Genomic DNA, 25,286 nt, shown 5'->3' with positions numbered 1-25,286 from the left:
GGGAGGGCAAGGCGGGCACCACAGGAGCCTGATCCTTCTGATATAAACACCAAGCGTGCAGGAACTGAAAAAGGCACAGACTATATTGCTCACACTTCCATTTGCCTGAACCCAAATCCCCGTACCCCCAGCAGCAGTCTGCCCCTCTCCACACCCCAAGGGTCTGCACCAGGGGTTAGGCTTGGTATGGGGCTGCCAGTCCCCACCTCCCCAGACGGATCTGGCAGTGCCTGGGCCGAGGGTCGTAGGAGCTGAGGCCACGCTCAGCACTCAGTCCGTCCTCTTGAGCACATGGATGAAATAGCAAGGGATGTAGGCCTGGCCAGGCTTGTAAGGCTTGAAGTCCCCCAGGACGCTGTGCTGGCACTTGCCCCCGAAGGCTGCTCGGAGCAACTCCGTGAAGGAAGCCAAACGGTGCGGGTAGTAGGAGAGCCGGAACTTACTGAAACAGAGCCCCCAACCAACCATGAGGGCTGGTGGCCTCAGCACCACCCCTCCTCACCCCTACCTAGCCGAGTGGGTACCTCAAACCAGGAGAACCATCCTGGCCAGCGCCTGGCACCTGCACTGTGTAGTCCAGGGTCACCATGTGGGCCTTGTTGTTCACTGTCAGCACTGATGTCGTGATATCCTTGGTCAAGTCACTCTGTAGGTGGTGGTGCAGGCTGCATTAGCCTCTGCAACCATTGTAGGGCCTGGACCGCAGGATCGCGTCCCCCATCCCCCACTCTGGGCCTCCCCCCCACCACCACCAGGGGCCCCACCTTATAGTAGATGTTCTTTCCTGGGGGTGCACAGCCTGTGCTGAGGATGTGGTCGTAGTTGCGATGATCGATGACCAAAAGGCCCCCAGACCGCACCATGCTCGCGATGTTCCTCAGTGCCAGCCGGTGCTCACTCTGGTCTCCTGAGCTCCGGGCAGGGGCAGAGAGGCTCCATCTGCTCAGGGCTCCGAGCACCAATCTCCCTCCCATCTTTGTCCTCCCCAGGGATACAGATGCCAAGGCACAGAGGAGCAGAAAACAGTCTGCTCTGTCAGGAGAGCAGGCACCCAGGGGTCTGTGGAAAGAGGTACAGCTCAAAGCAGGGGCCATGCTCAAGGCCACGCCGTCTCTCACCTCTGCAGTCTGGCAAGTGGGCAAAACTATTGCCAAGGCAGATGACCGCATCGAAGCCGCCCCCTGGTGGCTGGGGCACATCTTTGTCGAGAGTCATCCAGTTGGCTTCTTCAATGACTGGGACCAGGAAGGGGAAGAGGGATCAGGGTGGCACCATGGCACCAGCAGCACTCACCTCCACCAAGTGCAACCCTGCCTCAGTTTCCCCTTCGAGACACACAGGGATTCCCCATCCGGTTAGAAGGAGGAGCTCACCATGGACATGGAGGGGGAAGGGGAGAAGGGGTCAAGGGAGGAGGAAACCAGGGATGGGAAGCATGGCTCCGTGCTTCTGTGTTTTTATTTGGGAGGAGGGAGAAGACTCATCACCAGATACCTCATTCTGGTGCGTAAGCTTCCCTTTCCAGGGAAATGAAAGTAATTTTGCTGTCCCCCTTAAGGAAAACAAAGCACACCAGCACAGGAGCTGAAGGAGCCCAGGGCAGAGAGTACCGAGTCCCTGGCGGCTGGGTGGGGAGGGCCTGACTGGACCCGCATACCCCACTTGTCAAAGGCCGGTTCGTGCCGCCGGTTCCAGCGCTCTTTAAGCGCGTATTTCAGCATCTTGTCACTGGCATCCACACTGGTCACGGTGAAGCCCTCTTCCACCAGCATGATGGAGTCCACCCTGCGCAGGGTCAGAGATGAGAGGCCAAGAGGGGCAGTCAGGGGGCCTGGGAAGGCAAGGAGGAGGCCCTGTGCTGGGCACTTCTGTCTCCTCCACTCTTGAGACCATTCCTCTGCTTCCTCTCCTTAGACCTTCTCCACTGACCTCAAATGACCTGGCAAATCGGTTTATCACCAGGTAGCAAATTCTGGGTTTGGTTTTTTAGCACCTCTTCAGAGCCGGGCGCTCTATAAATGTGCATTAATCCTCATGGCAACCCTGTGAGGTAGACAGTGTTACCCCCACTTGAGGGACGGGGCAAACTGAGGCTCCTGGAATTTAGGAACCTGTGCAGGGGAGGTAGTGCAGCATGGTGTTTTGTCTGAATGTCCTCTCCACTAGGTAGAGGGCTTTCGCTCCTCTGAGGCGGGATTTCCACAACTGTAAGTGGGGTATCACTCCTTACCTCATGAGGTTATGTGAGGATCTTAAAAACGGATGTGCCAAAAGCTCCTGGCACCGCGCGTGGCGGCACGGGCAAATATTGAACAAATGTTAACTGTTAACACTGCCCAAGGCCATCACTTCGGGACCAGTGCTGCAGCCAGGACCGGAGCTTACGTCGGTCTGGCGCCAAAGCCCGGCCGCCGCCCTCCCCGGCGAACCGGCAGGCCCCACCCTGTGGTGCTTACACGCCCCCTCTGCCCCCGGGTGTCTTCAGCCCCTCCTCCCGACCGCTCTGCCCCCCTCGTCCCGCCCCGGGCCGGCTGCGGCTCGCAGGTGGAGGCTGCCGGACCAACCAGGCCGAGGTCCCCCACACCCCCCGCCCCACCCCCCACGCCGAGCCAGCAGCTCCCTGGCCCCCGCCTCGGCTCACCCGGTGCCGCAGGCCACGTCGAGCACCCGCTGGCAGCCGTGCTGGCGCAGCAGCCCGAGCAGCCAGGCCTTGTACTCGGCCGTGCGGCTGCGGGTGTCCCCGATGTAGAGCTGCCACACGCGTGCCGCCTCTCCGTCCGCGTACTGGTCCGGGAGCCCTTCGGCCGCCACCCCCAGGGAGCGGGTGCGGTACACACTGTCCACCATCGTGCAGCGCGCCTGGCTCCGCGGCGGGCCGCTCCGTATTTATAGTACGGCCCGGCCGCCCCACCTGTCCAATGGCAGGTGAGCGCGGGGACACGCCCCTGCTGGGCTCTCAGCCTCAGGGAGGGCGCTGCCCGGCGTTTTGCACCAGCCCTTCTCGCCGGCGGGAAGATCCAGCCCTCTGGGCGACCCCGTGGCGGGAAAGGGCCCTCCCAGCCCCCTACCCTCTTAAGCCAGGTATCAGGAGGACTGGGGAGGGGTCAGAAGAGGTGGCAACTGTGAGATCGCCCACTCCACCCCTACCCAAGCTGGGAAAAAAGGAAACTCCCCAGTCCACACAGAGATCAGCGCCTAGGACTGGACCGTCCCTAGAGGAGGAAAGTATTAGCATATCTAAAGGAGGATCGTCTAGCTCAAAGAGGGCCTGGTCGGCCAGGAAAGGGATGAATAGCGAATATCTGGGGATAATGCAAGTCTGGCCACCCAAGTCCAGGAGCAGTTCTGGCTCAGGGGATCATCTGCCTACCCGGGGGCAGGTGCTCCTCTGTCCTGGAGGTGACGCATCAAGCTTTTCCCTGAGCCGCATGAGGCGGAGTCCGGCTTTTCTTCCCAATTCTTCACCGACTGACACGCTTCTAAAGCGCTATCTGCTGTTTGAGGCCCTGTTCGATCTCCAGCGTCTCCACACACACACACACACACACACACAAAATTAAGATTTTGTTTTTAAGTAATCTCTACACCCAACAGTGGGTTCTAAGTCACAACCCGTGATCAAGAGTCACATACTCTAGAGGCGCCCGGCTGGCTCAGTCCCTGGAGTATGCTACTCTTGACCTCCCGGTTGTGAGTTCGAGCCCCAGTTGGGTGGAGAGAAAAAAAAAAAGAAAAAAGAAAGAAAGAAAAATAAATCTTAAAAAAAAAAAAAAAAGTCACGTGCTCTCTCAACTGAGCCACCTAGGTGCCCCTAAAATTTTTACTTTTTTAAACACTATGTGCTTTCCATGGAGGTGCCCACAGGGTAGGAAGTCAAGGGTTAAGGGTGGAAGTGCTTGGTGCCCTTGCTGTTATATTGTTCACTGTCACTTCATAAATTTGCCCTTTGGTTTGGTTATACATCCACCCTTCCTCCCCAAAGCAGAAGGTCTTTTCCTAGGACACCACCCTGGACTGAGATGGATTCAGCAAGATGATACCACCCAGTGAAGGTCAAGACAGGGAGAACAGCCTTCCCTATCTATCTTGGTTTGTCTGGCTTCAGAAAGAGCTATGTATAGAGTTTAGAATGAAGGAGGCTCTCCTCCCCCTCCCCCTTTTATTAGCTGTAGAATCTGGGAGCTGGAGGAACCCCAAAGACCATATGATCTTTTTTCAAAAGTTTATATATATATTTTTGAGAGAGGCAGGGGCAGGAGCACAGAGTGAAGGAGAGAGAGAATCCCAAGCAGCCTCCATGGTGTCAGTGCAGAGCCCGACTCCATCCTGAATCTTATGAACAAACCTCAGGACTGTGAGCTGAGCCGAAATCAAGAGTTGGATGCTTGACTGAGCCACCCAAGTGCCCCCATTTTTTTTAAGTTTTATTTATTTAAGTAATTGCTACACCTGACATGGGGCTCAAACTCATTACCCTGAGATCAAGAGTCACATGCTCCTCCGACTGAGCCAGGTAGATGCCCCCATATAATCATTCTCAGCTTCCTATTTGTAGCACACAGATTGCCTCAAATGAGCCTGTCCTGCCCAAGTAATAGAGTCTTGTGCTCATGTTGACCCTACAGACAGGTTTTTGGCAACAGGCTTAGAAGGGCACAGAACTGAGAGTTATAAATACATAGATAAGTGGCCTAAGGCAGTTTATTATTTTTTCCCTTACTATTGATTTCTTTTCCATTTACTTTTTTTTTAGTTATTTTTTTTTAACGTTTATTTTTAATTGAGAGACACAGAGCGTGTGCCTGGGAGGAGCAGAGAGAGAGGGAGACACAGAATCTGAAGCAGCCTCCAGGCCGTGAGTTGTCAGCACAGAGTTGGATGCAGGGCTGGAACCCATGAACTGTGAGATCATGACCTGAACCGAAGTTGGACGCTTAACCCACTGAGCCACCCAGATGTCCTCTTTTCCATTTACTTTTTGCCTCTTAACCCTCTCTGAATACATCTGAGGTAAGCCTGGGATTTTCTCAGGGCTCAAAATGCTGCTGGGAAATGTCCCCTTTAGGGACGACTGGGTGGCTCAGAGGTTAAGCTTTTGACTCTTGTTCCCAGCTCAGGTTTGATCTCGGCTCAGGTCTTGATCTCAGGGTAGTGAATTCAAGCCCCACATTGGACTTTAGAAAGACCAGGATAATCATTTCAATAGATCACAAGGTTTACCCAACTCTTTGGATCTCAATATTTAAAGACAAGTATTCTTGTGATTTGGAATACTTTCTTCTCCTGATATTTACATAAATAATAGTACATCCTGAATGAAGGGCATTGATTTGTAAATTTAGACATCTTTGCACACCCTTTCATTTAGAAACTGCCATAAAGACACTGATTCCAGAGTCATTCCATAAAACTAGTCCCCAAAAACAGCATTTTGATTTTGTTCTTACCTAGGAGGAAAAAAAGGGAAAAAAAAAAATTACCTAGAACAACTATTTAAGAATCTTGCTTTTTGGGGCACCTGGGTGGCTCAGTCAGTTAAGTGCCCAACTCTTGGTTTCAGCTCAGGTTATGATCTCACAGTTTTGTGGGTTCGAGCCTGGCATCGGGCTCAGCACTGGGAGCCTAGAGCCTGCTTGGTATTCTCTCTCTCTCTCTCTCTCTCTCTCTACCCCTCCCCCACTAGTGCACGCACTCTCTCTCTCTCTCTCTGAAAATAAAATTTTTTAATAATAATAAAAAGAATCTTTCCTTTTGTTTTAGTGTTACATGACCCCCCACTCCCTCTTCCCCAGGAACTTTTTCTTGTACAGCATTCTTGTTTGTATAACATTTTTGTGATGGGTCTGCAGCCTTTGGAGGCTAAAAGCTGCACTCTCCATACTGATAAGGAATTTTATTTAAATATTTGGTTTTTATTTACATACTGATACTTACGATTTTTGAGAAACATAGCCTTTTACCCAAAGACCTATAATACGATTTTTTAAAAATAATATGAATACTGGTAGTAACTTTGGATTAAAAAAGTATAGGTTGTGAGTCACTTATAGATGTACTTTCCATTTGAAAACAAGATTTTTGGTGTGAAGTTAATAATGATTTGATTTCTTTCTCATCCAGAGGCATTTAAAAAAATGTCAACATCATAAAGCACATGAAATTTCATGGACCTTTTTACTTCTTTTCTTTCTTTCATTTTTTTTTAAACTTTTAACTATCACAATCTTGTTTTCTTCTCTTGACCTTCAATTACTTGGCATTAAGCATGCTTTCAATGGCTACATTGAATAGATGTGTTATGACTTGTTTAATCATTCCCCAAGTTCTGAGTGTTTAAAATGCTCTCACAATTTTTCAACAGAGTGAACAGTTGGATAATTATGATCAAATCATATCCCAAATGGACTTTTTCTATTAATTGATATTGTCACCCAAAACAAATACTTGTTTCAATTCTTCTCCACGCGAAGATGTTATGCCTCGATATTTTACTAGTTAGAAAATTCTATCTAATTGTTGTAGTCTTCTTTATTTGCCACCAAAATGTACCAAGTAGTTTCACTCCTTCATCTCTAAACTGTCCACGTCCTCTACCCACCGAAATATATTGAAACTGCCTTTTGTTTTACTTGTTAGTTCTGGTGAGTTTTAGAGAAACAGATGTGAGGCCCTGGGCCATGCAAGAGAAGATCCCAGAATATGAATCAATTTACAGTTTGACTTAACTGAAAACAAGAATAGAGGATATTTTTATTTTTAAATGTTTATTTTTGAGAGAGAGAGAGAGAGAGAGAGCGCGCGCGCGTGCGCGTGCAAGTGGGGGAGGGGCAGAGAAAGGGGGACAGGGATCTGAAGTGGGCTCTGTGCTGACAGCAGCAAGCCCAATGTGGGGCTCGAACTCACAAACTGTGAGATCATAACCTGAGCCAAATTAGGACGCTCAACTGACTGAGCCACCCAGGTGCCTGTGATATTTTTAATATGTGGTGCTTATTTGACATTAGCTGAAAAGAGTAAATTCTTCATCCCCAAATGTGTGATGTTTGCAAAAAGACCTTAGCTTGGGAATATGGCTGCAACCAGACAAACTCCCAAGCTATTCCAATTTGAGGACACATTAAAATTCTAGAATGGTGAACTATGCATGTACAGTAACTACAAATGGAGGACATCCTATTTTTGTTTAGATTCAGAACAGGTAAAATTAATTTTTCAGATGATGGACTCTAATTTCCAAACTCTAGTCCAAGGTGCTGAAAAAAAACTCTTGTCTATGGGGCACCTGCGTGGCTCAGTCTGACTCTTGATCTCAGCTCAGGTCACAAACTCATGGTGCATGAATTTGAGTCAGACTCAGTGCAGACAGTGCAGAGCCTGCTTGCGATTCTCTCTCTCCCTTTCTCTCTCTGCCCCTCCCCTGCTTGCACATGTGTGCACATACGCACATGTGCCAGTGCACTCGCTCTCTCTCTCTCTCTCTCTCTCGTCTGCTGACCACGTCTACCCAGATGGAACACTGGAATGTTGGGGGGAGAGGAGGGAAGCCACCCACCCACATGGACTCTGTTAGCAGATATATCACAATGGATCCCTTTTTGGACTCTTTAATATACCATATAAGACTTAATCTGCTTTTTTTTAAAAATTTTTTTAACGTTTATTTATTTTTGAGACAGAGAGAGATAGAGCATGAACAGGGGAGGGTCAGAGAGAGGGAGACACAGAATCTGAAACAGGCTCCAGGCTCTGAGCTGTCAGCACAGAGCCCGACACGGGGCTCGAACTCACAGACCACGAGATCATGACCCGAGCCGAAGTCGGCTGCTTAACCGACTGAGCCACCCAGGCGCCCCAAGACTTAATCTGGTTTAATAAAGTCCTGTTAAAACTCAGGCAATGACAGATGTTGGCGAGGATGCAGAGAAAGAGGAACCCTTTTGCACTGCCAGTGGGAATGCAAAGTAGTGCAGCCACTCTGGAAAACAGTATGGAAGTTCCTCAAAAAATTTAAAATAGAACTATCCTATGACCCAGCAATTGTACTACTAGGTATTTATCCAAAGGATATAGGAGTGCTGTTTCGAAGGGGCACATGCACCCCAATATTTATAGCCGCACTATCAACAATAACCAACATATGGAAAGAGCCTAAATGCCCATCAGCTGGTGAAAAGATAAAGAGGATGTGGTATATATACACAATGGAATATTACTCGGCAATCAAAAAGAACGAAATCTTGCCATTTGCAACAATGTGGATGGAACCAGAGGGTATTATGTATGCCAAGCGAAATTAGAGAAAGACATATATGACTTCACTCATGTGGCATTTAAGATACAAAACAGGGGAACATAAGGGAAGGGAAGCAAATATAATATAAAAACAGGGAGGGGGACAAAACATAAGAGACTTAAATACAGAGAACAAGCTGAGGGTTACTGCAGGGGTTTGGGGTGGGTGGGGGGATGGGCTAAATGGGCAAGGGGCATTGAGGAGGGCACTTGTTGGGATAAGCACTGGGTGTTAAACATAGGTGCTGAATCATTGGATTCTATTCCTGAAATCATTATTGCATTATATGTTAACTTGAATGTAAATTAAACAAAACAGAACAAAACAAAAACAACATGAATAAACCTTGAAGACATTGTGCCGCGTGAAATAAGCCATTAATAAAAAAGGTAAGTGCTGTATGATTCCACTTGTATGAGATATCTGGGGTAGTCAAAGTCATGGAGACAGAAAGTGGGACAGTGGTGAGGAGAGCCTGGAGGAGGGGAGAAGGAGGAGTTTTCAGTGGGTACAGAGTATCTGTTTTGTAAGATATGAAGAGTCTGGAGAATGGTTGCACAGCAATGTGACTGTGCTTCATGCTACTGGATTCTACACTAAGACAGATTAATACGGTAAATTTTATATTTATGGGTAGTTTACCACAGTCTTTTTAAAAATTAAAAAAATGCTTTAAGTACATAAAAAAAAAAAAAGTCCTGTTAAGTGAGTGTAGAATTGGTCCCTACGTCAGTGGATTGCAGCACTAACTAATGGTGTAAGAATTCCACCAATGTGTAAGAAGAGAGGCTTCCTTTGATCATTTCACACTATTAAAAGCCGTTGTAGGGGCGCCTGGGTGGCGCAGTCGGTTAAGCGTCCGACTTCAGCCAGGTCACGATCTCGCGGTCCGTGAGTTCAAGCCCCGCGTCGGGCTCTGGGCTGATGGCTCAGAGCCTGGAGCCTGTTTCCGATTCTGTGTCTCCCTCTCTCTCTGCCCCTCCCCCGTTCATGCTCTGTCTCTCTCTGTCCCAAAAATAAATAAACGTTGAAAAAAAAAATAAAAAAAAAAAAAGCCGTTGTAAGGTGTGCTCATGCCCAATAAGATCTCTTCTGTGTATACCAATCTGCTCACTGAGCTGTACTCTTCCACAGGAAAATGATATACTATTTGAGCCCTGGCAACATGCTAACTAAGCACTGCTCAGACAGGCGATTTACACATGCCATCATGTCTGGATGAGACAACGGTAAAACACCAAGACACTTTGGTACGTAATTCTGAACAAGATAAAAATCTAGCTTTTTGAGTGTCTTTTTGTTTTCTTCCCCCTTTTGGGCTGAGAACCTTTTATCTTTTGGGGTGATTGGTGGTGGGAGGAGGTGTTGCTGCCCTTGGAACTGGTGACGGAGTCAGCCTGCTTCTCTCTCCTCTCAATGGGCAACACTTCCTTACAAACAGTCACGATCGTGTTAAAGGAAGCTTAAGTTCTCTTGGCCTGTACGACCTTAGTAGATGGAGAGCACAATTTTAAAGGAAGAATGAGTAACGTTGGATTCCTCCTCAAGAAATTGTAAACAGCGGGGGCCCCTGGGCTGCTCAGTCGGTTAAGTGTCTGACTTCAACTCAGGTCATGATCTTGTGGTTCACAAGTCGAAACCCTGCGTCTGGCTCTGTGCTGACGGCTCAGAGCCTGGAGCCTGCTTCGGATTCTGTGTCTCCCTCTCTCTCTGCCCCTCCCCGTTCATACTCTGTCTGTCTCTCTCTCTCTCAAAAATAAATAAAACATTAAAAATTTTTTGGGGGCGCCTGGGTGGCTCAGTCGGTTGAGCGTCCAACTTTAGCTCGGGTCATGATCTCACAGTCCGTGAGTTCGAGCCCCGTGTCGGGCTCTGTGCTGACAGCTCAGAGCCCAGGGCCTGCTTCAGATTCTGTGTCTCCCTCTCTCTGACCCTCCCCTGTTCATGCTCTGTCTCTCTCTGTCTCAAAAATAAATAAACGTAAAAAAAAAAAAAAAATTTAAAAAAACATTAAAATTTTTGGAAAAAAAAAAAGAAATTATAAACAGGAGCCAGCCCTTGAGGGATGCATGGCTGGCTCAATGGGTGGAACATGTGATTCTCGATTTTGGGGTTGTGAGTTTGAACTCCATGTTAGGTGTAGAGATTACTGAAAAAAAAAAAAAAAAATCCAGCCCTTGAGGGCAGCATAAGGGTCAAGCTGGCTTTCACCTATATGCAACAGTAAACTCTGAAAAGGGAGAGACTTGAAAGTTGTCTTGCTCCTAATTGCATTCCCCATGTTGAACTTGGAAGACATAGACTAGCAGACTGCATAGCTGGGCTGCCTTCTAGAAGAGAGCCATGTAAGAGGCGGATGGTGCCCTAAGCCAACCCATAGTTCCAGGGTACTGTGGCCTCATGGCTCTGCCTCAGGACACTGAAGCCATTCCGCCTGTGCTCATAACCTGCTAGGGCCACTCGTGTGTGACCTTGGGCAAGTTATTTAACCTTTCATTCAATGGGTATTTATTAAGCAGCTATTCTGTGCCATCCACTATACTAAGTGCTGGGGATACAACAGTAAACAAAATAGATGACATTCCCTGTGTGTGTGTGTGTGTGTGTGTGTGTGTGTGCGTGTAGGGGGCAATGGTAATAACGTTTCATGAGCTGGGTGCAGATGACTTGGGTTTTCAGTTTGTAAAAACTCATTGAGCTGTAAGCACTTTTCTGTACTTTGAGTTTTTAGAAATCCATGGCCTTGAGATCATAGTAGTGTTAAATAATTATGTAAAGCATGTACAACTGTGTTTGTCACATAGTAAGCACTCAAAAAATAGTGGTTACTATTATTCCAGTGAAACTCCTTACTAGAGCAAACTAAGCCATCAGAGGATGTTTAAGAGAGATTCAACTGGCTCTGCTGCTAGGATTAGTACACAGAGCCCTCCTATAAACCACTTAGGTTTGGACCATGCATCTGTAGCAAAAAGCATGCCTTAAGATTAAAAAATAATAATAATAATCGGGCTCCTGGGTGGCTCAGTTGGTTGAGCATCAGACTCGGTTTCAGCTTAACTCATGATCCCAGGGTCGGGGGATCGGGCCCTGCATTGGGCTCCGGTGCTGAGTGTGGAGACTGCTTAAGATTCTCTCTCTCTAAAATAATATGATTAAAAAATTGAGATTAAAAAAAAAAAGAGGCATTTGCTCACACTTGTGAACAGAAATGATGCGGGGCAGTTGGATACCACACAAAGGTTCCATACTTAAGGGACTGCCATTCATGGGTTTGTAAATTTATTATTTTCTGGCGGGATCCTGGTAGTCAGTCTCTTACTCTAACAAAACTGACATTAAGACAACTTTCTGACAGACGGAAGTCAAAGGTGTGAAGAGCACCATTTTCTAACCTGCAAAAAGATGCTGCATGGAAATACCACCCAGGAACTGGGAAGTTGAAGAAACTTCCTAGCGATTGTCCTCTAGAATAAATACAGAGTCCTTGTGCAGCCGCCCCTGAGACTACAGAGCCCCAACCCCTGAGACTCCACTACCAGGGCCTGTGGTTCTTTTAATCATGGAAGTGAAAGAAATGCTTTCTGGTTTGCCCATCGGCCTTTGTGGTTCTGGATGATGGCCGAGAGACAGATCCTTTCTGGGGTTCCGACAAGTTGTGTTTCTGAGGGCAAGACACTGACCTTGTGATTTCATTGAGGCCCTCTCCCCTCTTAGCAAGACACCCTGTTTCTCCTGGTATAGTGGGGTCCAGCTGGCCTCATCTTGAGAACCATGATGCAGACTTCTAGGTCTCCAACCCAGCAAATCAGGTGGGCCCAGACATCTGTATGTTTAACCACCATTCCATGTGACTTTTCATGTTCAGGTGAGTTTAGGAAACCCTGTTTTAACAGGATTTCTAATTAAGGGACTAAAATCAGATTAACTCCAGCTCAGCCAGTCCCTTCATCTTATGGAGAGAAGGGGTGTGGGAGAGTGGAAGGCATGGTGGGGAGAGAAAAAGAAAAACCTGGAAAGCTGGATCTTGCCTCTGGCTCTTCCAGGCTGGGGGCGGGGTGGAGGGAGAGGCTGCTTACTGGGGTGGGTGGGTGGAGAGCTAGTGTGTGCAACCTGCTTGGCCTTGTGGGTGGTGGTGGGGGAGGAACAAGGTGCTATTCATGCAGCAGCCACAGGTCAAAGAGCAAAGCAGTCACAGCACTGTCTGCCCTCTGGTCTGGGACTGGGTCTGGATTGGGCCACTGGGTCAACACCCCAGTAAGGGGACAGGTCTTGTCTCATCCTACTTTAAGGACCAATGAAGCTCTAGGGACTGATGTAAGGCAGGCACGGAGGTGCTGTGGGTCAGTGACATAATGGGGGAATCAGAGACTAGCCACGAAATCCTGGACAGTCCAGGGGGGCTGCAAACGGTTCCCCAGCCCTGGGCTCCAGCCCTTGAACAAAGTCCCGGGTGGGACCTGAGTCTCGACTGGACTCTCACTGCCCACAGCCCCTTCAACAGGGGGCAGTACCGGTCCTGGAGATGGGTGGGGGCAGAGGGGCTGACCCAAAAAAGCATCATCCTCCAAGGACCTGTTGGAAGCCTCACCAGCCGGAAGAAAATTTTTCCGTTTCCTCCACCCTCTATGACCTTGGCTGCCCCAACTCAGGGGAGAAGTGGGCCTGAGCCCAGGCTACGAGGGGCCCCACACCCCCAGTTCAGGCCCTGGAACATTTCACCAGAGCCAGAGTCTGCGGCACTTCGGCAATGCATCTCCCCCGGCCCAGCAGGCCCAGGCCAGAAGCACAGAGTCTGTGCAGGTACCCACAGAGCACCTGGTGGGGGTGCCACGCTGGCAGGACATTCTGCCATCATCTCCTCCTAAGAAGCCTCCTCCTTTCCTTTGAAAAGAGGCATGCTGGTAAGGGTGGAGTTCTGGCTAAGAAACCAAACCAGTTCAGTGTGGATCACACTGCCAGTGCCGGGTGTTGGGTGAAGGAGCTGGCAGCTTCAGGGTAGGGGAAATACAATGGACCCAGAGTCGTGCCAGCTGCACACTTACCTACGGCAGGACCTTGGGCACGTCACTTAATTTGAGCCTCAGTTTTACCTTCTACAAAATGAGGCTAATGGCACCCACCCCCAAGAGTTGTTAGGGTTCAAGTTAAAGCCCTGGGAGTGCGTGCCGCTGTCCTCACTATCGCTACTGAGGGCCTGATCCCTGCCCTCAGGACAGAATGCGGAGGTGCCTGGGCCTCCCACCCCTTCTCCCTAGAGGCCAGCCTTCCTGTTCGTCCCCTGCACCCAGAGAACGTTGTGTAACCAGCTGTTGTTGGGGGGCTGGGGTGTCCTCCCCTCCAGACTCCAGGCACAACAGCTAGGAAGAGCAGAGTGACCAGCTGTGGTCATCAGGGAACAAGGTTCAAGACCAACAAGTAGGGCAGATGAGGTGGGAAGGAGGGGTGGGATCTGGCGGGGTCACCAGTAAACAGTTTACACAACAAAGGGGAAGGCCTTGGGCGAGAGAGGAGAGGCAGCGGGAACCCAGCCAGGTGGCCAGGGCACAAGCGAGGCCCCTCCTGGCCTGGGGAGCTCAGGGAGTCCAAAGGCAGCTGAGGGGCAGGGCCAAAGCCCAGTCCTGAGCCTCACCCCAAAACAACCTGGGCCCTCCTGGCACTTGCCCCCCACAGCTGGCAGGCCCAGCCTCAATAATGGGGGATGGGAGCCGCCTCTCCACCCTTGGCCCCCCTGGGCTGGAAGGGGAGGGGGAGGAGAGCAACTGGAACTCCAGGCCCCTCTGAGGAGCTGGAGGGGACTCAAAAATCAGAACAAAAAAGGCCAAAAGGTTTTTACTCTGTGAGCCCTGGGGAGGGCCGGGCAGAGTGCAAGGTGTCCACAGGAGGGGATAAGCAGGGGTGGGGAGGCCTGTAGTCTTGCTTCCCTGCTGGGAAGGAGTGAGGGGAGGTGAAGGCTGGGTGCCCTCTCCACACCTGCCCCTCCGGAGTTCATACTGGAGTCCTTGGCAGGCGTGAAATCGCATGGCCTGCCTGAAGCCTGGGTCAGGACAGCCGCTTGGCAGAGGGAGGAGGTCGGTAGGCTGACCTGAGCAGCTGATCTGAGCTCTTCCCTGGCCCTGTGTCTTTCCCGGCAGGAAGCCGGCACGGCAGGGAGGACTTGGAGAGGGACAGCCATCTGCCTGCCAGAGCTGTGCCCCAGATTCTTCAGCTTCCAGGTCAGGGGTCACGATACAGGGGGCACTGGGTTAGGCTCAAAGCTCATCCGGGGGGCTGTGTGTAAGGGGGGATGCCTTCTGGATGCCCTCATCCTCATCGGGGCTGGGGTCTTCTTCAAGGCCACCTAGCTCCTTCCTCTGTTTGCTGCCGCTGCCCGAGGCCTTGACCTTGCCGCTCTTCTTTTTAGACTTCTTCCCTCCCAGGGCGGCTGTGTCCCCCTTCTTGCCGGACCACTGCTCTGCGAGGCAACCTGGGGTGAGGAGAGACACCCTCAACAGACTGGTTTGCTGGGTGAGGAGCACTGACTGGGCGGCCCCGGAAGCGGCAACTGGAAGTGATGTCAGGTCCCCTCCTCCTGCCTCTCTGGGGCCTCCAGGCCCCTCTGGGGGCATCTGAGTTACCGCCATGTTATTCTGCACCTGGTTTCAGTACCTCTTACTCCACGCTGTCCCATCAAGCTCCTTGAGGGTATGGTGCTTTCTAGGTCTTATCTCTTCTCTGTCCCCTCCCTACCCACCTCCCCTGAGGGGGGGCAAGCAGTAAAGCTGAGGGCCCACCCACCCTGCCCTCTCCCTCCCTCAGACTCACTGGTGTCCTTGCCCTTCAGCACGTGGTTGGCGCAGAGGAACTGAGTCAGGTCTTCCTCCTGGTGGTTCCTGTACCAGTCCTCGATCACCTCCTCAAACTCTTCCACCAACACGTCGCACTATGAATCAGAATACATTGCGTTGGCAAAGCCCCAGCACTGACTCGCTCCCGGGGGAGCTCAGCTGAGCCTCACAACCCACTGCAGGGCAGGCAGGTGGCTGTGATTCTCCTGAGGAAACTGAAGGCAGAGAGGTGAGATGACTTGATCAAAGCCTCCCAGCTCTTGGTGGCCTTCCTCAGCCCCAGACCCAGTCCCCACCCACCCCCGTGGGGCACGGTAGGCTCTGAGGGCCAAAAGGCCCATACCTGCTTCTTAAGGTCAGCCACCTCTGCAGAGGTCTCATTCCACAGCTCATAGGGGATATCCATCACCACCTTGACCCCTTTGTGGACCAGGTTGTGCAGTGTCTCAAAGGTCTCAGACATGCCCTGGAAGAGGCAACCAGGCATGAGAAGTGGAGCTTTCCCCACCTCCCACCCTCCTCTCCGGGTGGTGCTGGAGGCCCAAGGACCCAGCTCTGAGAAGCCAGGACTCTCAAGGCTTCTCACACTGGACCTCACTTTCCTCTCCCCTCTTTCAGGCCTACTCCACAACCCCTACACACCTACACACACACAATCACACACAACCTATCCTGCCTCCCCACACCTCCCCCTTTCAAAAGGGGCTGCTGTGTGGGCGCCTGGGTGGCTCAGTAGGTTAAGTATCTGACTCTTGACTTTGACCCAGGTCATGAACTCACAGTTGTGGGATCAAGCCCCGCGTCAGGCTCTGTGCTGATCATGGAGCCTGCTTAAGAGTCTCTCCCTCTCGCTCTGCCCCTCACTCTCTCTTCCCCTCTCGCTATTAAAATCATCATCATAATAATAACTTAAAGAAACAAACAAAAATCCCCAAAAGGGCTGCTGTTGCCTTCTGGCCCTTTGAATAGATACTCCTTTCCCAGGAATTAAGTGTGCCTTGGCTCTTTCCCCTCACTGTGGCCAGGAACACTCGCGCCCCCACGTCTAGACCCGCTCACTGCTCTAATTCTCCCTAGGGCTTGTGCCTTTCCTGGGTTGGAAGTGGGCACGAGTGAGGCAGGGAGGACTCAGTTCTGTAAAAATATTTCTGCCAGCTACCTAGGTCCTCTCCCTGGAGACTACACCTACACATCATCTACTTCCTCTATCTTTCCAGAGGTAATGCATGCAAATACAAGCAAATATACATACAAATCCATCCTGCCCTCCTCACCCCCATTTTTTACACAAGCAATAGTATATAGCAGACACACTCTTCTGCACCTGGCCTTATTAACAGACTTTGGAGATAATTTTAATTCACGCCACAAAGAGCTACCTCATTCTTTGTTTTGTCCACTGAATGGCCACATCAATTTATTTAACCCCTGGTGAATGGTTAGGTTGTTTCTAATTTTACTGCTACGGAAAAAATAATCTTAAACTTTTTTTTTTTTTAGGTTTATTTACTTAGGGGCACCTGGGTGGCTCAGTCAGTTAAGCGTCCGACTTTGGCTCAGGTCATGATCTCGTGGTTCATGGGTTTGAGCTCCACGTCAGGCTCTGTGCTGACAGCTCGTATACTGAAGCCTGCTTTGGATTCTGTGTCTCCCTCTCCCTCTGCCCCTCCCCCGCTCATGCTCTGTCTCTCTCAAAAATAAATACAAACATTAAAAAAAATTTAAGTGTATTTATTTATTTTGAGAGAGAGAAAGCACAAGTAGGGGAGGGGCAGAGAGAAAGGGAGAGAGAGAATCCCAAGCAGGCTCCACGATGTCAGTGTGGAGCCCAACGCAGGGCTCGAGCTCATGAACTGTGAGATCCTGACCTGAGCCAAAGTCAGATGCTTAACCAACTGAGCCCCCAGGGGCCCCATAAACATTTTTATATTAAGCAAAACATGGTTTCATTACTGAGTAGAATACAAAATTCATACAAATTTAAAAAATTTAAGACTTCTGTTGCTTAAGACTATCTCTCTAGGTTTCCCAGGGGTTTCTCACTAACCGACTTCACTGGAAGGGTAGGTGGGTGGAGAAATGTGGGAGGCAAGTCTCTTACCATGTGCCAGACGCTGAAGACGTAGAAACAAAGAACTATGGGCCTTGTTGTAAGAAACTCCTTGTTCAGGGACAGAGCCATTCACACATACAGTAAGCGCACTGAATGTTACACAGGCACCCTAACAGCGGTCCAGGTGCGTGCCCAGTGGGCCCAGGGGAATGAGGTAATAACCCCACCCCCACCCTGCCATGTCTTCTGACATCTCTAAAGCCCACAGGTCTGTACTCCCTGAGCTCTCACTGAGCAAGTGATCAGGCCTCCACGGGGATTGCCACCCTGCATTTCAGTCTGAGGCTGAGACAGGGCCCTGATGGGCAGGCCCAGGCCATGAAGAATGTGCCACTGAAAAGCCAGGCCACTCAGAAGGGGAGAAATGCACACCGTGGTCGATGAAGAATGGGAAGAGGCCAAGGAGGGAAGCTCTCCAAGCATGATCTCCAAATCACACCCACACCAGCAGACCACTTAGACACCTCCAGGGCTGGCCCCAGTGGGGATGAAGGACAAGCACAAATCCAACCTTGGCAAACCGGTTGCTGCCGGTCCTCTCCTTGTGCAGGCTATAGTCCAGGAGCCTCTTGCAAATGGTCTCAGTGACTTCGATTAACCGTAAGTCCCTGCAGAGACAGCAGCACGAGAGGGGCTGAACTCCTCTCCTAGCCCAAGTGGGTCAGTGGTCCGTCCCTCCAGCCCTGCTACCCCAACACCTGCGCATCTCACCAAAGGGAAGTCAGAGCTGGAAGGAAGATAGGTCATCTGGTCTGGGGGCTCTGAAATGCTGGAACACAGACCAGAGAGACAAAATTGTAACAGCTCTACGGGAAGGCATTTTTTATAAAGCTAAATGATTCAGTATTTAGATGGTTTTATAAAGCAAAATGTATTAAGTTTTGATGTTAAAATATTTCTTTTTTTCTGTTTTAAGATTTATTTTTAACTCATCTCTACACTCAACGTGGGGCTTGAATTTATAAGCCTGAGATCAAGGGTCACACACTCCATTGAATGAGCCAGCCAGGTGCTCCAACACATTTCATTTTGAAAGGACCATCATGGCTGATGAAAGTTTTTTGGGGGGGTTGTTTTTACTTTTAATATTTATTCCTGGCAAAATTAAAGATTGGTAACCCTATATTACCAATTTTTTTTTTCTTTTAAATTTGCACTGGTCCATGAAATCCAAGAGTCTGGGAATGAGATAAGGCCCAACAGTCTTGCTTTTACAGATGAGAAGTCCAAAGCTCAGTGGAATGAAGGGACTTATGAAGGCCACACAAATAGTTGGGGGCAAAACCAGTGGGCAAACTTAGGTGTTGGTCAGAGCCGCCTCCCTTTGGTGGGTCTGCCTAGCTGGAAGGGAGAAGGGAACTCCAAACCTCTAAAGCCGTTACGAACAAAGCAGGCCAGGCTGGTGGGTACCCTCTTTCACTTACGACTTGGTGTATTTGACTCCGGAAGCCTTCCGATCCAGGATGCCATAGCCTGTGTCGATCACCTCCTTGGTCTTGCCGGTTTCCTCAAAAGCTGATTTCAGCTCCACGGCAACGTATTTACACACTGGGGGAGGGAGACACAGCCCAGCCTACTGAGCGCACGTGAGTCTGATAAAAGCCAGCTCCTAGCAAACCACACCAGCGTGGATGCCTCTCCCTGCCTGGGGTCAACACCCCAGGCAGGGAAGGAGTTAGTCCCAGACCACCCCATGGAGGTCACTGGGGGAAACTTGGCTCCAAGATTCACTGCCCCATGTCCAGTCCTGGCTGACTCCATTTCTCCCAGCTCCCTCCTGCCCCCCACTCCCACCACCCTCTGTAATCATTTTACTTTAAAATTTTCAAACATATAGGGGCGCCTGGGTGGCGCAGTCGGTTAAGCGTCCGACTTCAGCCAGGTCACGATCTCGCGGCCGGTGAGTTCGAGCCCCGCGTCGGGCTCTGGGCTGATGGCTCAGAGCCTGGAGCCTGTTTCCGATTCTGTGTCTCCCTCTCTCTCTCTGCCCCTCCCCCGTTCATGCTCTGTCTCTCTCTGTCCCAAAAATAAATAAATGTTGAAAAAAAAATTAAAAAAAAAAAAATAAATAAAATTTTCAAACATATAAAAAAGCTGGATGAGTATAACGAATAACTATATACATTCCGCTCATTTCAACAGTTAGTGATCTGCTACATTCTCTCCCCAATACGTAACATAAAATAATATGATAATATAGTAATATATCTCAACGATATATACATTGTTTCTGCTAAACCATTAAAAAATTGTTTTTAATGTTTATTTCTTTTTCAGAGACAGAGCACAAGCAGGGGAGGAGCAGAAAGAGATGGAGACCCAGAATCTGAAGCAGGCTCCAGGTTCTGAGCTGTCAGCACAGAGCCCGATGCAGGGTTCAAATTCACGAACCAGGAGACTATGACCTGAGGTGAAGTCAGATGCTTAACCAACTGAGCCACCAAGTCACCCCTTTGCTAAACCATTAAAAAAAAAAAATTTTTCTTTAACGTTTATTTATTATTGAGAGACAGAGAGACAGAGCATGAGCAGGGGAGGGGCAGAGAGAGGAGGAGACACAGAACCCGAAGCAGGCTCCAGGCTCCGAGCTGTCAGCACAGAGCCCGACGCGGGGCTCGAACGCACAAACCTCGAGACCACGACCTGAGCCGAAGTCGGGCGCTCGTTTAGCAGGCGCCCCTGCTAAACCATTTTAAAAGTAAGTTGCAGGGACACCTGGGTGGTTCAGTCAGTTAGGCGTCCGACTTCAGGTCAGGTCATGTTCTCACGTTTCGTGTTTCGAGCCCCACGTCGGGCTCTGTGCTGACAGCTCGGAGCCTGGAGCTTGCTTCCAGTTCTCTCTCTCTGGCCCTCCCCTGCTCACGCTCTCACTCTCTCAAAAATAAAATAAACAGTAAAAAAAAAAAAGATATAAAATAAAATAAAAAGTAAGTTGCAGATATCATGACTTTTCACCCCTAAAAATGTCCTCATGCATCTCTGGAGAATAAGGACATTCTTCTACCCAACCATACAACCATACTGATACTCGGAAAATTAACAATTCTAATACCACCCAACAGTCCACGTTCAAATTTCCCCAATTGTCCCAAATTTCCCTAACTGCCTTGTATGCCTCTTTTATTACTTGATTTCGTACGTTGTTCCACTACCAGCTCTCTGTTCCTACCAAGGTAATTTGCTCCATCCCTTCCAGAGGCCTTATTTCTACTGTTTCTGTACGTTCACCTTCTCGTTTCCTCTTACTTTCCCTCAGTTATTAAGCAACTCCTAGGTGTCAGGCACTGCCGGGGATTCACAGATGAAAACAAGGTTCCAGATCCAGTCTAATGGAGTAGAAAGAAGTGTAAACAGATAATTACTACTGCATAAGGAGTACTACCACTAAAAGCGTGACCTGTCCGAGGCCCTGGGAGAGCACTTAATGCCCTCTAGGGGCTTTTCTGCCCATTCTCCCAGCTTCATTTTATTTATTTATTTTATTTAAAAAAAAAAAATTTTTTTTAACGTTCATTTATATTTGAGACAGAGAGAGACAGAGCATGAACAGGGGAGGGGCAGAGAGAGGGGGAGACACAGAATCTGAAACAGGCTCCAGGCTCTGAGCCATCAGCACAGAGCCCGACGCGGGGCTCGAACTCACGGACCATGAGATTATGACCTGAGCCGAAGTCGGACGCTCAACCGACTGAGCCACCCAGGCGCCCCTCCCAGCTTCATTTTAAAAGCCTCCTCCTACTGGGAAGTTCTTCTGGACCAATCCCACCTGCTCCTGATTTTATCTGGGCCTCTGCAGGATCCAGAACCCATGCTCTCACTGAGGGCCTTTGGCCATTTTGTGTCTCCCCAGTTAGACCATAAGGGTACCCAAAGTGAGCTACCATGTATTGGATTTTTTTCTGTATTCCTCTAGTCAAGGACTGTGTGTGTGTTGGATACTTAATAAATATTGCTGACAGACTGTGTTTGTGGTCGAGCAACTTCTGATGCCTCTGAATGAATATGATCTATAGGCTAAACACCATCAGAGTGACTGTAACACTGACAGCAGACTTTGGTAGGGGACCAATTCACCACCAAAACAAATACCTCCCCTGAAGGCTTGCTTGGTAAAATTTTATAACGTACACATTAATAGATGGCTTGGAGAATCTGGAACACATGAAAATTCCAAAATATAGGCTGGGATCTGAGAGTCTGCAATGAATCGAGGTGGCTCACCTCCCAGGCTCTCTATCCAGGACACCTGTCCCCCTCCCCTCTCTGTTCTGTACTCTGTGTGAGCTCATCGCTTTTCTGGCTCTTTTGCTCCTTTCTCCCACGCCCTCAACGTTTAGGATTCCAGGCCCTGGGGACCTGGAACCTCCTTTCTCTCTTGTGCCCATCAACCACAACCTTGCTTCCCAACTCTTCCAAATCTTACCTCTTCAAGACCCCCTCTGGGGATCCCACCCAGAATCAGACTTGGAGGAGGCTCATGGCACAGGCCCCAGACTCTCCTGGACACCCACCTACTCTTTTTCCAGGCAGGCTCTCCTTCCTCTGTGCCAAGGCCTATTCCACTGAGGCTACTGAGCCAGGAGGCAGGCTTTGTGGGCCAGACACAATCAGCATTTAACAACAAAGGTGCAACAATGATAAATAAAAGCAAATACACTATTAAGAGGAGCCTAAGAGTTTGCCAAGCCATCCTGTGACTGAAAATCCATTTTTTTCAAGTTTTATGTATTTATTTTGAGTCAGAGAGGGCACCCATGTGCACTCAAGACTGTGCAATGGGGGAGGGGCAGAGAGAGAGAGGGGGAGAGAGAGAATCCAAAGCAGGCTCCACGCTGTCAGCACACAGCCCAACGTGGGGGCTCAAACTCACAAACCGTGAGATCATGACCTGAGCCACAATCAAGAGTCAGATGCTTAACAGACTCAGCCACCCAGGTGCCCATGAAAATGCCTTTTAATCTTTATCCATTACCTACAAAATGGGGTTGGACTAGAATGATCTCTTAAAATCTTTGCCAGCTCTCTGCTTCTGAGTCTGTGAATGCCTCCTAATGGAAAGAAATGTGAGCTTCTTAGACTATGAGGATAATCAGAGACACAGTGGAGGCTAAGATTGAAAACAAAGAGAGGAAATGAACTCCGCAAAAGAGTTCTCGAGAAAGAGTGAGAGGAAAGCATTGCAACCCTCTGCCTATTTATAGGGCTGAGGGACAAGGTACAGGCTAGCACCCATACTGGGAGCCCTACTGGTGAAGTCAGGTCGTGTCTGAAGCATCTTATCTTTCATCTCGAAAATGAAAGGATTATGTGTCCCAAACCACCTACCCCACCCCCACTTCCCAGGACTTAGGGAACATCTGGCCTGCTGTACGCTTTGAATTGGGACGAAATGGATTTATAGCCAACTTGCTGAGGGGTTTGGGTTACAGAGATGGGAAGAAAGGAGTGGCTGCGAAGGTCCGGGGAGAAAACAGAGATGGGGGGAGGAAGAATGGCCCTTCATAGTCCCAGATCACTGGCTTGGGTGCTGGTGCTCTTTCTCTCTCTGAAGTTCCACACCTCCACTTCTATACCTTTGGGATTCATTTTCTCCTTATTCCTAAAATCCTCCTCCCTCACCAAATTCCCCCAGGCTCTACTCTTGTCCCAAAGTGGCCCTGTATTCTTCTCCCCTTAGGCCTCAGACCCTTCTCCTTCCTCTACCCACACCCACAGTCCCTGTTTATTCCTATTTATTCCAAAAATATTCACTGGGTGCGTACCAGGCATTGTGTGAATAAATATCTGAGAAAAGGTCCTGTCCTCAAGGAGCTCACAGCTAGTGGGGGAGTCCATCAACTGCACAGATTAGGTTGTGGTGAGGGCCAAAAGGGGAAAGGACTTTCTCAGACTCTTCTTCCCCTAAGAACAGTCATACATACTTTCTCAGTTCCTCAAACTTGTCTGTCCTTTGCTTCTTAGCCTATGGGCCTCTGCATCTGTGGCTTCCTAAGACATTCTCTCTTTTCACTTCTCTTCACCCAGCTAAGTCCTAATTATTGTTTGGGCTTCCTGTACGAAGCCTTTCCTGACTCTCCTCTACACACAGCCTTTCCCCCATCCCTAGGCTAAATTAGATGCTCCTCACTCGGCAAAGCCTGTTATCTATCATGGCATCTACCACCCTGGATTATAACTGCTTCTTTTGTACCGATTTGATCGCTCCAGGTGCACCGAGACCTGATCCCTTGCCCGCCCCTGTGTCCTCAGCATCCAGCACAGAGCCAGGCACACATTAGCTTCAATGAATGAAGAGACTCTAGCTCAGGAGGCAAGGATCTTGCATCCCCCTCACCCCCTTCTCTGCACGCCCCGCCCCTCTGGCAGGATACTCCTCGCCGGCCCCGCCCCCTCACCTTCGCATTTGCTGGGGAGTCGAACCCAGTCGGTCTCCTCGGCTTGCGCCTGGCTCGGGCCCAGCTCCGGGGCCGGCAGTAGCAGCAGCAGCAACAGTAGCAGGGAGAGAAGCAGAAGACAGCGGGGTCCGGGCCGGGGCGCGGGCTCAGGCAACGGCTCCATAGCCCAGCCGGACCCGACCCCAGCGGACCGGGCTGCGCTTCCTCCGACTGCGCGCGCTGGGCAGCTTCCCGGAGCCGCTTCCGGGACTGCACACGTGCCTCGGCGTAACCAGGGCAACAGGGAGCCCCCGGCCCGCTCCCTCCTCTGGCTGCCTCGGCCCGCCCTCAGAGCCGACGAAGGCCCGCGGACTACGCAGCCAATGGGCTTTCCGGGGCTTGCACCCCAGCGAATGGGAGGGCGATCTTTTTTCGGCCTCGGCCAATGAGGAAACAGATGGTGTCCTCAGTGTCCTATGGCAGCATCTTACCCCACCCACTAACGGTGGCTCTGGAGCGGCTGGAGGACCAGCACGCCGAGAGGGGAAGCTGTGGGCTAGGCCTGAAAGGGACGAGGTTGGGCTCGTCGGTCCTGCAAGAGGTGCAGAAGGCTGTCTTGACGGCCTTCGCCGCCGCCTTCTTACGCGTCACTTCCCTCCTGGGGTTGTAATGCAGCAAACACTTAAGTGAGCACCTGTTTTAAAATTTTATTATTATTATAGTTGTTGTTATTGTTATAATTGCTAATCAGTGGTAGGCTGTGTAGGTGAGACCATGGCGACTCAGTCCCCAGCCTTCAAGCTGCTTTTTTAATGCCCAGTAATCCCAGCTTTGTCCCCCGAGGGCTAGAACAAATTACCTCCTCTCCAAGCCTCTTTCTTTTTCTTTCTTTCTTTCTTTCTTTCTTTCTTTCTTTCTTTCTTTCTTTCTTTCTTTCTTTCTTTCTTTCTTTCTTTCTTTCTTTCTTTCTTTCTTTCTTTCCCTCCCTCCCTCCCTCCCTCCCTTTCTTCCTCTTGCCTCTTGCTTTTTTTCCTTCCTTCCCTCTCCCTTTTTTTCTTTTTTCTCTTTTTTCCCCTTCCTTCCTGCCTTCCCTCCCTCCCTCCTTTTCTCTCTTCCTTTTTTTAATTTTTAAAGTAATCCCTACACCCAGCGTGGGGCTCAAACTCACAATCGCAAATTCAAGAGTTGGGTGCTCCATGGACTGAGCCAGCCAGGCACCCTGAGCCTCAGTTTCTATCTTTATGATGACAAAGGATGCTCCTAGCTGCTGTTAAAGACTTGCCTGTAGCTGGCAACCTCAAATAGGTTTGTGGAATTAAAGCTTATTAACAGATTGTAAAAAATTCACACTTTTTTTTTATTAGTATGTAACCTTAGTTCTCTTTTCTACCCTATTATTTATTTCTTGGATTCTGAGCTCCTACAAAGCAGGGACTTGGCTAATGAACAATTGTATTTCCCTTCTGCCTCCCCAGCAACGACAGGGTACCCCACATAAGGAGACGCTCAGTGGGTTCCCATCTCCTCATCAAGAGGAGGACTTTCTTGGTCTTTGGGGCTGCTTCAGACTGCCCCTGAGCTCAGTGTCCTGTGGACACACACACATACCAAGGCTGCTTTTCTGGGAAGTTGTCTGCAAATTACACTTTTGTCTGCAAGGCTCTGTTCCCCAGTGCCCT

At 49.8% G+C, this 25,286-nt stretch overlaps 2 protein-coding genes across 6 annotated transcripts; both read right to left on the bottom strand.

The window, feature by feature from the left end:
- Positions 1-62: 62 nt before the first annotated feature.
- GNMT (glycine N-methyltransferase) lies at positions 63-3,531 on the bottom strand. Its single transcript, XM_043591440.1, has 6 exons — positions 2,642-3,531; positions 1,658-1,785; positions 1,119-1,235; positions 765-907; positions 525-646; positions 63-442 (listed from the first exon to the last, which is right to left on the bottom strand). The coding sequence occupies exons 1-6, from the start codon at positions 2,845-2,847 to the stop codon at positions 271-273; spliced, it is 888 nt and encodes a 295-aa protein (XP_043447375.1). The 5' UTR covers positions 2,848-3,531; the 3' UTR covers positions 63-270.
- A 10,579-nt stretch (positions 3,532-14,110) lies between these two features.
- On the bottom strand, positions 14,111-23,962 carry CNPY3 (canopy FGF signaling regulator 3). Of its 5 annotated transcripts, none has more exons than XM_043591439.1 (8): positions 23,629-23,741; positions 20,462-20,559; positions 18,658-18,781; positions 17,945-18,002; positions 17,745-17,867; positions 15,464-15,586; positions 15,098-15,215; positions 14,111-14,759 (listed from the first exon to the last, which is right to left on the bottom strand). In XM_043591439.1, exons 4-8 carry the CDS (start codon positions 17,978-17,980, stop codon positions 14,545-14,547), a joined length of 615 nt encoding a protein of 204 aa, XP_043447374.1. In that variant the 5' UTR covers positions 17,981-18,002; positions 18,658-18,781; positions 20,462-20,559; positions 23,629-23,741; the 3' UTR covers positions 14,111-14,544. The 5 variants fall into 5 exon arrangements, 4 of the variants coding, with proteins under 4 accessions (XP_043447374.1, XP_043447373.1, XP_043447370.1 ...); XM_043591438.1 differs by having other exon boundaries at positions 20,480-20,559; XM_043591435.1 differs by lacking the exon at positions 20,462-20,559 and having other exon boundaries at positions 23,629-23,942.
- Positions 23,963-25,286: the final 1,324 nt, after the last annotated feature.

Source organism: Prionailurus bengalensis, chromosome B2 (assembly GCF_016509475.1).
Source record: "Prionailurus bengalensis isolate Pbe53 chromosome B2, Fcat_Pben_1.1_paternal_pri, whole genome shotgun sequence".
NCBI lineage: Eukaryota > Metazoa > Chordata > Mammalia > Carnivora > Felidae > Prionailurus > Prionailurus bengalensis.
Note: the sequence above shows the minus strand (reverse complement) of the source record. Positions and strands in the feature narration are given on the sequence as shown.

Coding starts and splice junctions, on each gene's coding strand:
- GNMT (XM_043591440.1), bottom strand. CDS start 2,847: ATGGTGGACAGTGTGTACCGCACCCGCTCCCTGGGGGTGGCGGCCGAA. Junction 1,236..1,657: donor ACCGGCCTTTGACAAGTGGG/GTATGCGGGTCC, acceptor TCCTGGTCCCAG/TCATTGAAGAAGCCAACTGG. Junction 443..524: donor GATGGTTCTCCTGGTTTGAG/GTACCCACTCGG, acceptor GCTCTGTTTCAG/TAAGTTCCGGCTCTCCTACT.
- CNPY3 (XM_043591435.1), bottom strand. CDS start 23,791: ATGGAGCCGTTGCCTGAGCCCGCGCCCCGGCCCGGACCCCGCTGTCTT. Junction 18,003..18,657: donor GGAGTCAAATACACCAAGTC/GTAAGTGAAAGA, acceptor TCTGTGTTCCAG/CATTTCAGAGCCCCCAGACC. Junction 15,216..15,463: donor TGGCTGACCTTAAGAAGCAG/GTATGGGCCTTT, acceptor TCTGATTCATAG/TGCGACGTGTTGGTGGAAGA.